Source organism: Podarcis vaucheri (genome assembly GCF_965113315.1).
Source record: "Podarcis vaucheri genome assembly, chromosome: 5".
In the NCBI taxonomy this organism is placed as follows: domain Eukaryota; kingdom Metazoa; phylum Chordata; class Lepidosauria; order Squamata; family Lacertidae; genus Podarcis; species Podarcis vaucheri.
In genome coordinates, this window is record NC_138763.1 from 16,069,094 (window position 1) to 16,083,030 (window position 13,937).

Genomic DNA, 13,937 nt, shown 5'->3' on the forward strand with positions numbered 1-13,937 from the left:
TCCAGAGGCACTTTATTAGCACAGCTACACCATATGGTTAAAGCATGCCCATAGCTCATTTTAGCAGTCATGGAAACCCCTGGGAAACTGTAGTTTGCTAAAGAAGCTGGGAATTGTCGCTCTGTGGGGTCTGCAGCCTTAACAAACTGCAGTGGTATAAGAATGCTTTCAGTGTAGCCTGTTTACCTTAACATGTGAGATTCTGTTCTCCTGCATGGTGGGCAGAATACATGAACATTGTAAAAATTTGAAAACCAATAAAAAAGATTTGGCAAAAAAATCCCCCCAGAGAACCCAATCATTGTATTTTTCAGACACACGGTCCGAAGGCAGACCATCAAAAGGGGAGAGGCGAGGCAAATGCCAAACTTACCGCGCACCTCTGACAATATGGCCAGAGAAGAACACCTGTCCAGCAGAAGGGTAAGCATCCTTCCTCTTGTGGGTTGTCTTCAACCCTATTCCAAGCCCTTCTCTCAGGCCCTGGGGACTCTCCCTGAATCACACACCCTTTCCCCAGGCCACGAACCCTCTCTGGCTCTGCTTCACAACTCAAGTGTTTCTGCCTGGCTGGAATTTGCCCTTGAACTTTGATGATGCTTCTTGCTTGGTCTGGATGAAAGACAGAGAGGGGAGTGTGAGTTTGTGTCAGGAACTGGCTGGATACTGATGACTGAGCACCGGGAGAAAGCTAGTTGGAGACTGACTTTGAAGAAGGGATCCATGATCTGGGGGAGCCTGTTACAGCCAGGAGAAGAGAGTCAGAGGCAGGAGAAGCTTTAGGATTGGAGAGGGAAGAACCAGGTGCAGGAGGAGGGAGAGAGGGGTCAGGCTGGCTTCCACACCTCCTCCTCCTCTCCCCGTCTCTCCTGCTCCACTGTCTCCCAGGACCAGTAGAGGGGCGAAAAGGGAGGAACAGAAGGTTACCTGCAGGCGTAGTCTTCGGCTGACTGTGCACAGCTTGGAGGGGGGAGATACATAAGTTGAAGTCGGGTGCAGGGCCTCTCTGTTGCGGCAGCTGCCTCATTGGGTGCACATCTCAGAGTAGCTGAGAGATGTAGGACTGATGGACATGCCTTTTCCTAACATGTAAGTGTGCTTTTTGACAATAGTTAGTTCCTTCCTTGCCTGGCAGTGCTGTGACAGTTTGTGTAGAAGCCAACTTGCAGCACACGGGTACAATTTGTCCTACCCAGTCCACCACTCACATGTGGGAATGTGGCTTTCAGGATGATAAATGTGCACTACCCCTGCCTGGCCTATTGATATTGACTTAAACTTATTGATATTAACAGCTGACCATCGCTAGCTTGACCCGAGTGGCGCCTTGGACAACAGAATGGGATTTTGCAGTAACAACAGATGTGCAGTGCTAACTCCCCAAGTTGATGACTGGTGTGCGAGTGTATGTGTGTAGGTTCTTCTCTGCCAGCATCCAGCAGCCAAGAGGAGTGTTACTGGGGGTGCCCCACTGCAGTAGAGGCCCTAAGTACCTCCTAGCAATTCTGCCATCAGCGTATCAGGGCACAGATAGGGCACTGGTGGCTTTGGATGCAAGGAGGGTGCTGTTATTGTTGTTGTTTAGTCGTTTAGTCGTGTCCGACTCTTCGTGACCCCATGGACCAGAGCACGCCAGGCACTCCTGTCTTCTATTGCCTCCCGCAGTTTGGTCAAACTCATGCTGGTAGCTTCGAGAACACTGTCCAACCATCTCGTCCTCTGTCGTCCCCTTCTCCTTGTGCCCTCCATCTTTCCCAACATCAGGGTCTTTTCCAGGGAGTCTTCTCTTCTCATGAGGTGGCCAAAGTATTGGAGCCTCAGCTTCAGGATCTGTCCTTCCAGTGAGCACTCAGGGCTGATTTCCTTCAGAATGGAGAGGTTTGATCTTCTTGCAGTCCATGGGACTCTCAAGAGTCTCCTCCAGCACCATAATTCAAAAGCATCAATCTTCGGCGATCAGCCTTCTTTATGGTCCAGCTCTCACTTCCATACATCACTAAAAAGTGATAGTGGAGAGTTTTGACCAAATGTGATCCACCTGGAGCCGGAACCGGCAAGCCACTCCAGTATCCCTGCCAAGAAAACTTCATGGACAAAGACAAAAGGAGGGTGCTAGCAAGGAGAAAAGGGAAAGGAAGCCGTTGCCCCACTTTCCGCTCTGGCCAGCATGAGTTGGCTGGGCTTTGGATGCAATTTTGGCTCCTGTCCTGATTCTCCCAGACCCCAGTTAAGTTCAGATCGCTCTGGCTGTCGATGCTCTTGTAGTTGAACAGGCAGAAAGAGACAAATCCAGGAGGAAGCATGACAAATATGGGTTAGACACAAGCATCACCCACCTACAGTTTCTCACTGCAAGCAAACTGTTGCTGGCAGTGGAGGATTTGTGAAAACGCAGACGTTTCAGGTGCGAACCTGCCCATAGTCTTGTGCGCAACACTTAAACATGCTTCTTGTTTTGCATCCATTGTGTTCACCATGAATAAATGCAGTCAGGCGGGTTAGCTGCATTGTGTGGAAGGAGTGGAGTGAGTGATGGATTCGTGGGATGGAGATCCTTGCTGATAATCCATACTAGACAACTGTAAAAGATGCTCTGGTTTTCCTGAATTCTCTGCGCTGTTTTCCTTTTACTTTTTTGCACATGTCAAGTTCCTAGTTTTTCCACATAACCCTTGCCCTGGCGCCTGGGATCTCTTTCTCTTTCCTTTCCCCTTCATTCGTTCGACACCTGCTATTAATCATTCCTCTCCCTTTCCTTCTTCCACTCCTGCCCCCTTTTTCTCATGATGGAGAGCAACAGCTAGGTTCAGGAGACTTGCTTGTTTGTACTGCTTGGACATTTCTGATTCTGAAAAGCAATGATAAGCCAAGTAAGAAATGAGATGCAGTAGAGTATTTTGCGTTTGCCTTGCAGAAACAACTGGAAGATTACTTAACAAACCTCCTAAAAATGCCGTTGTACAGAAACTATCACGGAACGGTAAGTGATGAACCGTGACATGCGCCTCTTCCCTTTGCTTTTGTTTGCTAAGTTTATTTATTTTATTATTTATTTCATAATGCTTGTATGCTGCTTGATTGTAGAAAAACAACAACAACAACTCAAAGCTGTTTACAAAAGTTCTTCCAGGGTCACACAGCGGTTGCACATGCGGCCTGAGGTGCTGCTCGGTTAAAAAAAAAAAGAAGTCTTAGCCAATTAGTTGTATCGGTTTCTTTCTTTTTTTGTTTCATAAATTTTTATTCACATTTGCACATATATACAGGAAAAACATAAACAAAAAATCCACCATATACCTTATACAAATTATATCCACTTCACAAATCATAAATAAAATACATAACTGAGTTAGTCTCAACTGAGCCTTGGACTTCCCTCCACTCCTTTGGTAAGTATCAAATAAATTATATAGTCACGTACTTTTTAACTCTTTTACATAGGCCTTTCCCGCTGTTAGAGTTATTTCAACCCCGCCAGTGTCACCTGAACTTTAGATTCCATATACAATAAATATTTCTTCCAATTGTCATGAAATTTCTGTTCGTCTTGGTCCCTTAATCTTCCTGATATTCTATCAAGCTCAGCATAGTTTATCATTTTAACCTGTCATTCACTTATGTTGGGTATTACTTCTAATTTCCAATTTTGTGCTAACATAGTTCTTGCAGCTGTCGTGGCGTATAGAAACAAGATCTTATCTTCTTTTTTAATTTCTTTACCGACCATTCCTAACAAAAAAGCTTCTGGCTTTTTGGGAAATGTATATTTCAAGATTTCTTTAAGTTCATTATAGACCAATTCCCAAAAGCTTCTCACTTTGCAACACGACCACCACATATGGTAGAGGTCACCTTCTACCTCTCTACATTTCCAGCATCTTTTATCCTCAAAATAAATGAATAGTTTTAAAGCAATTGCAGGACTCGATGGACCCTTGACCCAGTGGAGCTCTTATATTCCTAGCTGAGTTATTGCAACAAGTCTGCAGTATATGTAGGCTTAGATTAGCATGCATGTGTAATAATATAATTACCTTTTGCTCTTAGAAGCAATGCTATGCCAACTTGGCGCCCATAAATGTTGAGTCATTGGAGAAGCTTAAAGTACATAATGCTTTGTCTAAAATTCTGCTCTTGTGTGTGCTGCCACACAGAGTCAGCCAAACCTCCCTCTTTAGATCTGGCAATGCTTTTCAAGGGTCATGCATTGTGTGGGGAATATTTCTCTAACGCATCTTAAATGAAGGCTAGTCCTGGTAGCAGAGATGAATTAAAATACGTGAAGGAGGTCATTTCAGGCCAGAGTCTACTGGCCTCTTTTTGTTTTGACTCGTGAGACACAGGCTCTCTCCTGCTATCACTCATTTGCAGAAAGACACACACAAACAACACACACACACACACACACACACACACACACAACACACACACACAGAGAGAGAGAGAGAGAGAGAACATTGCCTTGTTTTTCCTGTGATTTTAGATTTAGTTTCATCCTGGGATAGCTCAGTCGGTAGAGCGTGAGACTCTTAATCTCAGGTTTGTGGGTTCGAGCCCCATGTTGGGAAAAAGATTCCTGCATCACAAGGGGTTGGACCAGATGAAGGAGTGTCTCCACCCCCATCGTTCAACCCAGACACTGAGGTCCAGCTCCGAGGGCCTTCTGGCGGTTCCCTCACTGCGAGAAGCTATGTAGCACCCTGCTTGTGGTTAACGCTTAGCTGGAATGAAATATTCAACGCAGCAATAGAGAAATTAAAATAATAATTTATTTGTCAGACAAATAAATGAGAGGCACAGTGGTATATGGTTACCAAGCTCTGGCCCGGGCTCCTGCCATTATGGCCAGCACTTATATTCCCTCAGCCCAGGCCCCTTGCTCCTCCTTTGGCTGCCTCTGTCCAATCAGCCTGGTTGAATTTCCTATTGGCTGATTGCTATAACCAATCCTAAAAGATACACCCATTTCCTATTGCCTTTTATGGGATACAAAAAGCTATATATTCTTCTATCTATAAATGACAAATAAGTAGTCATATATCTTACATTTGTCTCGACAAGGAACCTTAATTACCAGCTCACCTCTTGCCCTCCTTGCCCTATTGCCTTCTAAAACAAATGGTTAATCTTAAATTTTTATCTTAAACATATGTCAAGGATCTTGAGTTCACATCAACATTGAAAGATCTCCTTCATTTGAAGGTTTCTAAACAATGGCCTGACACCCATATATCAGGACTGCTTGGATGGCGTCTCCTGTCTGGCAGGGGGGCTAGGCTGGTGGCTGACTTAATTTCAGGATAAATACAACTCTTACAACTATATGAAATAAGAATCTAGCATTTCTTAAATCCTTTGCATAATTACATTTAAGCCAATATATTTAATACATAACATAGGTAGCCTTTTAAAAGGAATAAGGCCTTTGTAAAGTAAAAAGGAACTCAGTAAAAGCTTCAAAAGAAACCTCTTCAGTTTACACCCCCCCTTCAGCCAGCTGCTTTTCACATTAGCTCTTCCCAACATTTATTGCCCTTTAACTCTCTCAGTTTAAGAAAGAAACAGCTTTAAAAAGACTTCCCAAAAATGCTCTCTTTCTGCCAGCTAGATGCTTCTCCATTGCTCTTGGCCTTTTAACCTTAGAAGATCTGGCTCATTTTACTGGGAGGCACATTGGTATTATTTTACTATTTACTCATTCCTAATTATGTTTATCTCTGCCTTTTTTATCTTCTGTAACATGTAGGGTCAGTGTCCTCACTCTCAGCCTGTAATTCCCCCTTTTTACGACTTTGAGAATTGTTTTCTGCTATAAATCAAGGGGCCCCTTGTCTAGGAGGAAAACATTGCCAAGGTTCTCTAAGCAGCTGGTCTTCTGCCTGGCATGAAACTTTTGAAAATCTTTAAGCTCTCTTTAATATACAAGCCCTGATCAAACATTAATAAAATGCAGGCTTATGATTAGATGCCTCATTCCCCCCTTTCAAGCTCAAGGACCTTCATCCCAAGTGTCCTTGATAGCTTGACCTTCATCATATTCCTGAGGTAAAGCTCTGTATAGGGCCATGATATGAGGTAGAGTTTCATTCGAAATCATCTTGCTAATTGTACTTCTAAAACATGAAATGATACATGGCACCATACATAAAACCATTATTACTACCGTCAAGAAAAACAAGCAAGACAATAGTATCCCTTTGAGTCCCGCAACATTAGGTAACCAGTTGGTGAGCCATCCCATATCCCATCCTTCCCATGTTTGTACTGGGACATGTGCTATACTCTCCATCTTTGTGGCCAACACACGGATTGCCTCACCATTATCAGAAATGTTAAAGCAACAGGCATTCCCTGTCAAGTTCAAGACTCCACATAGGCCTCCCTGCCTGGCAAGTACATAATCCATTCCCATTTTCAGCTGCAAAATGGCGGCTCTACTTTCATCCAGCTGTTGTGCAATAAGTCTCAAACTCTGGGCCGTTGCATTGGTTACAAGCTCCACTACTGCTTGTAAACGAATTATTCTGTTTAGATTATAAATAGGATCCCGTGCCCCTTGTATGAGCTCACCAGGATTCCAGGAGGCAGGATCATAATAGGCTATAATGCGCTCTGGTGGCCAATCATCAGTATCGCTCCAACTTTGGGTACTTCCTCCTGCTATACGAGAAATATCAGCGTTTCTTCGTGTACGCTTGGCCAAATTAGTGGGCATAATCCACATTGGTGGTAATATCCATCCCAGGAAACAAGTCCCACTCCATTTGGAAGGGAGTTGCTTGTATGCCCATTCTCCACATATCCACCACAACCATCGGGTCTGAGGTTTTTGGTATGTGGAGTGCATAAGGCGGAATATCAAAAGGGGTAGAGAGTTCACAGTGCAGTATGTTAGATTGCCTTTCTCTGTCACAGTTATGTTCCATACCACTTTCCATGCATGAATAAAAGGAGGTGCACAGGGCAAGGTATTCCGAGTTCGATAGGTAGTACCATTTGCCCAGGTTTGACTATTCTTAATATAATCCCAAGTATAGTGACAATGAGAAGAGCCTACCATGGTAGGATCAGCTGCCTCTGATGATTTATGTACACAGAATTCCCCTTGTACAGGTATAACTCGTAGTGGTTTAGCTGAGTTCCATCCGGGGAAATTCTGTACTTCTGTTTGGTGTGGCATTTCGCTTACCATACCAATGGCATTTAATGGTATCGGTAATAAGGGCATACCTCCCTCTGAATCATCTGGCCCAAGAGAGCAAACAAGGCAATTGGTCCTATTTGCAACATTGGCTACCATCTCAGCTAAGCCTACCCACATATTGTGGTCATGGTGGAATCCATATTTAGTAAATTTGGTCAGATTCAAGGACCCTTCCCCTTCCCAAGGGATCAGGATTAATAATAAAATCATGTTGATGTGTAGTATATGCATTCCTTCCACAAAAGATTACCTTATGGTGATAGCATAAAAATATTAGCCCCAATATAATTCCCCCAGTGACAGAAATGGGGAACCACCAAGACCAAAACATATATCCCAAGGATCCCCAATGAGTAATATCTCTGATAATTGTTCCACAAGGGGGGGCAGTCAATTAATTGTATTAGAGAATCTTCTCGTTCACAATTGCTGGTTTAGACGCTCCTCAAGCTTCAGGCGTGCGCAGGTCAGCCAGCTTCCAGGTTGTGGCTGCAGCAGGCCGGTCGTCTAATGTTGCCCGTGACCTAGCCCGTTCCCGGTAGGGCTAGATACAGGGGTTTTTGGAGAGAGTCAGTTTAAGAGGATTAGAAGGGTCACCTTTGCACGTCCAACTGCCTTCGGACTTCTTCAAACGGGAGTGATGAATCCAGGGGGTCACCTCAGCTACCTTCACCGCTGTTGGAGTAGAGAGCAAGACGGTGTAAGGTCCACGCCACTTAGGTGCAAGTGGATCTCGTTTCCACTCTTTCACCCATACGCTATCGCCAGCCTGGAACTGATGAATCGGCTCGGCAATGCTGCACGGCGTGCGCTCGAGGGCCCACCTGTTAAGAGAAACAAAAACACGGGAGAGAGATTGCACTTGTTCCTGTGTCACATGGTCTCCTATTTGTTTAAGATCAGCTGGAATATCCTGAACAAAGGAGGGCGGTCTCCCATACAGGAGCTCAAAAGGTGACAACTTAAGTCTTTTTGTGGGTGCACACCGAACACGAAACAGTGTTATGGGTAACACATCCACCCATCCCAATCCTGTTTCCTGGGTTAATTTTGCCAATTGGGTTTTCAAAGTCCGATTCATTCTTTCAGTTTTCTCTGAACTTTGAGGCCTATATGCTGCATGCAGTCTCCATTTCACTTGTAGGACTCGACATACTTCTTGTACTACTTGATCAATGAACGCTGGCCCATTATCACTTCCAATGCATCTAGGTAACCCAAACCTCGGGATCAATTCAGTGAGGAGTCTCTTAGTTACCTCTCGTGCCTTTTCAGTTCGGGTGGGAAAAGCTTCAACCCATCCGGTAAGAGTATCTACAAACACAAGGAGATACTTGAATCCCTTAGAAGGGACCAGCTCTGTGAAGTCCACAATTAGGCTTTCCATGGGGACATATCCCACATGTTGGATTCCAGGAGGTTGTACCGGTCCCTGCCTGGGATTGTTTTTAGCACAAAGAACACATTTCTGTGAAATGCAAGTTGCTAATTGTGATAGGTTTATAATATATAACTTCCGACTGAGACTCTCTCTGGTTGCAGTACCGCCAAGGTGAGTAGATTCATGATAATTTCTTACAATTGTGCCTGCTAGGTGATGAGGTACATAAATCCTATTGTCCGGCAGGATCATCCAACCGTCCTTCACAACTGCTCCTTCCTGTTCAGCCCACTTCCTCTCTTCTGGGGTATAGTGAGGTTTAACTTCTTCTGGAACTACCTCTGGTATGAGGGCTGCTATAAATCCTCCCACAGGCTTTTGGGCTGCCTCTCGGGCTGCTTTGTCAGCAGCATGATTTCCTCTGGTTATTGGATCCCTTCCTCGTCCATGACCTTTGCAGTGCATTACAGCAATCTGTTCTGGAGCCCATACTGCCTCCAACAGGATTTCTACTTCAGGTCCATATTTCAAGGCCTTCCCGTGGGCTCCTATTAGACCTCTTTCTTTCCATAGAGCTCCATGTGCATGCAGGGTTAAGAAGGCATATTTAGAATCAGTATAGATGTTTGCCTTACATCCGGCTGCCAATTGCAGAGCTCTAGTTAAACCTATAAGTTCAGCTTTTTGTGCTGAGGTGCCAGCAGGCAAAGCTTCAGCTTCCACAACTTCCTCATTGGTGACCACAGCATATCCTGCTCGTCTGGCACCTTCATGCAGGTAACTGCTACCATCAGTATAATACACAACATCTGGATTTTTCAATGGTTCATCTTTCAGATCAGGTCTACTGGAATAAACTTCATCCATTACTTGGAGACAATCATGTGATTCCTCATCATCTACCTCTGGTAGGGGCAGCAAAGTTGCTGGATTGAGCATATTCACTACTCGTAGATGAATCCTGGGATTTTCACACAATAGGCCTTGGTATCTAGCCATCCTTGGGTTCGTTAGCCAATAACTACCCTTATATTCCATGAGTGTCAGAACAGCATGAGGTACATTCACATACATCGTCTGGCCGAAGGTAAATTTATCAGCTTCTTTGACAAGGCTTGCAGTGGCCGCTACTGCCCTTAGGCATGGAGGCCATCCTTTTGCTACTGAGTCCAATTGTTTTGACAAATAAGCTACTGGACGATTCCAACTTCCTAATCTCTGGGTCAGGACTGCCGCTGCAATCCCATTCTGTTCATGTACATACAGCTGAAAGGGTTTTTCCAAATTAGGCAGTCCAAGGGCTGGGGCCTCCATAAGTCGTTGTTTGATAACTAAAAAGGCTTGTTGCTGCTCAGGTCCCCATACGAATGGGTCCTTTTCTGCACCTCGAGTGCTTTCATGTAAGGGCTTGGCCAGACTGCTGAAATCAGGTATCCATAGTCTACAAAACCCTGCTGTTCCCAGGAATCCTCTAAGTTGTTTCCTTGTGGTAGGTTCCTTGATAAGGCAAATAGCTTCTTTCCTCTCTGGTCTCAATGCTCGTTGTTGGTGTGAGATGTCAAAGCCCAAATATTTGACCTTTTCTAAACATAACTGTGCCTTTTTCTGGGAAACTCGATAGCCAGCTTCCCAGAGCAAGTGGAGCAGTTCCTCTGTACCTTCTTTACAGGTATCAAAATCCTTTGCTGCTAGTATAAGGTCATCTACATATTGCAGAACCACCTTTTCTCCAGGTATTGAGGGGTAACTTGTTAGATCCTTCGCCAAGGCAGTGCCAAATAAAGTTGGGGAATTTTTGAATCCCTGGGGCAATCTCGTCCAGGTTAGCTGGCCTTTTGTTCCTGTTAAAGGGTCTTCCCACTGGAAGGCAAATATAGGTTGGCTCTGTGGTGCCAGCCGGCAACAGAAGAATGCATCTTTCAAGTCCAATACAGTAAAAAATGTTGCTTCTGGTGGGATCAAACTCAGCAGGGTATATGGGTTTGGTACATTTGGGTGCAAGGTCTCGATAGCCTGGTTTACGAGCCTCAAGTCCTGTACTGGCCTGTATTCATCTGTCCCAGGTTTCCGAACAGGCAATAGAGGTGTGTTCCATTCTGATTGGCAGGGCTTAAGCAGACCATATTTTAATAGGCGGTCCAAATGTTTCTGGATGCCCTCTGCTGCTCGCCGGGGTAAAGGATATTGCTTTACAGATACAGGGGTAGCCATAGGTTTTAAGGTTACTACAATTGGAGCTATATTCTTAGCCATTCCTGGTGGGCTATTTTCGGCCCATACTCCTGGTGGCACCTGTAGGGTTCGGAGGAGCTTGTTTAACTCTGTATCCAATGTGGGTTGGACTTGCAGGGCTGACATTAGGCGCCATGATTGTTCCTTAGGTACTGAGAGGGAAATTATTCCTGCTGCCTTTGATGGCAGTTTCATTTCTGGACCTCGAGGAGTGAAGGTGATTTGGGCCTGCAATTTGGACAGCATATCTCTACCTAAGAGAGGTATTGGACACTCAGGTATATACAAAAACTGATGGGTTAAACGATGTCCCCCAATCTGGCATTCCAAAGGTTGGAGGAAAGACCTCTTAGCTGACTGACCAGTGGCACTTTTAATGACTACACTTTTGGATGCCTTTTTCTGCAATAGTTCTGGGAGTACTGAGTATTCAGCCCCAGTATCAATCATAAAGTCTATAAAATGGCTCCCTAATTGAATCGTGACCGTGGGCTCCTGGAAGCCTAACTTTATGGAGTCCGGTCGTTCCTAGTCTTGGGTAAAATCCTCCTCTGCCAGTCCAATGACATTGTCCCTACTCCGTCCTTGTCCAGATCTCTGATATCTTCCATCTCGGATCATTCCCCGTCCCCGTCCCTGGTTTCTTGGGCCAGAACCTGGGCCTGGGCCTGGGCGTACTTCTTCCAACCTCAGGGGTTCAGGACATTCCCGCTTCCAATGACCCTCCTTCTTGCAATTCGCACATTGATTCCTTCCCAGTGGTGGATTCCTTCCCCGCCCTCTTCCTCCATTTAAGGGGCGGTAGTCTTGCTTCACTGCTGTGGCCAGCATTACCATCTTTTCCTTCTGCCACTTCTTCTTCTCTTGTTTCTCAGCCTCATCCCTATTCCGATAAACTCGGCGTGCAATGGCCATAATTTGGCTCATCAGCATCCCTTCCCATCCTTCTGATTTCTGAATTTTCTTACGAATGTCAGAAGCGCACTGGGCCACAAATGTAGCAGTAATCATTCTGCTGTTTTCAGGGGCTTCAGGGTCAAAAGGAGTCCATATACGATAGGCTTCTTGCAGCCTCTCTAAAAAGTCTCCTGGACTCTCATTTGGTTTCTGTTCTACCTCTGAGACTTTAGACATATTAGTGGGCTTCTGGCATGCCCTGCGGATACCTTGCACAAGCGTTTGGCGGTAGGTGGTAAGCCTGGCCAGATGAATTGCATTGTTTGGATCCCAATTAGGATCTTCCAAGGGAAAGTTGTCTTGGAGATGACGGTCAATATTAAAAATATTTCCCACTCTGGCCTGCTCACGCAAATATATCTGTGCCTTTTCAATTATGTCTCTCCTTTCCTCAGTGGTGAACAGAGTATTCAGGAGCTGGCGGCAATCTGTCCAAGTAGGACTATGAGTGTTTATTATTGAAGTCACCAAGTCCATCATAGCCTGAGGTTTTTCTGCAAAAGATGGGGTGTGTGTTTTCCAATTCATCAGATCCGTAGTTGTGAATGGAATGTACTGGAGGGTCGAAGTTCGAGGTGGCCGTGGTCCGAGTTGCCCGTTAACCAGCACAGGCTCCTCAAGTGCATCAAATACTCTTCTGAGAGGGGCTACTATGTGATCTTTCTCTTCGCTTTGCTCTAGGGGCCTCAAATCATAGGGGATGGTATTTGTCCCAAGGCGTTCTTTTAGCAGCCTTATACGCCTGGCTGTATTGCTTGCTGACCGATTAAGGTCTCCCTGTAACTTCTGTAATAATTCTCTAGGACTTGGATGTACAGGGGTTTGGGGTAGGCAATCAGTTGTTCCACTAAAAGAGACTGTAGATGGAGTTCTACTGGGACTCACAGGTGGAATAACCACTTCTGCTTGGGCTTTATTATAGGCCTCCAATGCCTCCTGAAGATATTTATCATAATCTATCAAGGAATCAAGTTCTGTGACTCCAGCCCCATTATTCATTCCACTTTCTTGCCTTGGGGTTACAACTGGTGGAGTGTTTGGATTAGGCTCCCTTCGATGTGGAGCATAGGGTGGAGGTGGAAGCACCTCTTCCTCTGGTCCCTCAAAAATGGGTTTGAGTTTATTTGGCAATATTCCTTTCCTAGCTTCGGCTTTTACAGCCAATAATTTGCATCGTTGGACTTTGCATTCCCTTATCCATGGAGGATTTTTATTTAATGTGCTCAGCCAAGAATCTATATATGAAAATTGTTCTGGGCACCCTCCAGTTTCTTTGGCGATGTTAGACCAAAGTTTGCTTACTAAATTTATATCAAAGGTTCCTTGAGATGGCCATTCAGTATTTTGTTTCGGCCACTCTAATTCACATAACGTTCTCAAGCGCTCTGGCGTCATTTTGACTCCATATGCCCCTGAGAAGGCTTTCTTAAAATTATTTAACATACATTCAAGAGGTGTATTTTCCCCTTTTGAACCCCCAACTCCCATTGTATGGCCCTGTGAAGTATCCACTCAGTCACTCACACACACGCTTCGTGAGATTCCTTGCCCAGTGAAGTCGCCTTACTGGGAACCGAAGTACTACCCACTCCACACTCAGGTCAGCTACAAATTGTACTTTCTCACACATACAATGCGCTGGATACTTCACCACACACTCTACCTCCCAACCTTTCCCCTTCCCTACACCAGATCACCATCTGATGTACCCAACCACCTAGCGTACTCAGTTCCCCTTTACTGAGACGCAGAAGTTTGATCAAGACTTCTCTTCCTCCCAATTAATTGGAGGGCCAAAAATCCCTTTGTGCACTTACCCTTGGTTGGTTGCCTGTTTATTTCTCTGGTTCCCCCCGGTCCGTCGCCGTCGGTGGGCAGGGTATCAGACAGACGAGACTTCTGCGTTCCCCTGGAAAAAAACTTTCCAGTGCGCGCTGGGTAGGCAGTGAGTGGTCCTCTCTCTTGTACCCTGCCCAGTAAGGCGAAGGGGCTGCGTTCCAGCAGACCACTTATCCGAGTCACGGCACCATAAAATGTAGCACCCTGCTTGTGGTTAACGCTTAGCTGGAATGAAATATTCAACGCAGCAATAGAGAAATTAAAATAATAATTTATTTGTCAGACAAATAAATGAGAGGCACAGTGGTATATGGTTACCAAGCT

General features: G+C 45.1%; 1 protein-coding gene across 2 annotated transcripts in view; it reads left to right on the forward strand.

Annotated features, from left to right (window-relative positions):
* PLD1 (phospholipase D1) overlaps positions 1-13,937 on the forward strand; it is a 147,989-nt gene that overhangs the window by 69,787 nt on the left and 64,265 nt on the right. For both annotated transcript variants that reach the window (XM_082223982.1, XM_082223981.1), the window contains exons 5-6: positions 315-423; positions 2,915-2,980. In XM_082223982.1, coding sequence (XP_082080108.1) covers positions 315-423; positions 2,915-2,980 — 175 coding nt within the window. The remainder of the gene's footprint in view (positions 1-314; positions 424-2,914; positions 2,981-13,937) is intronic.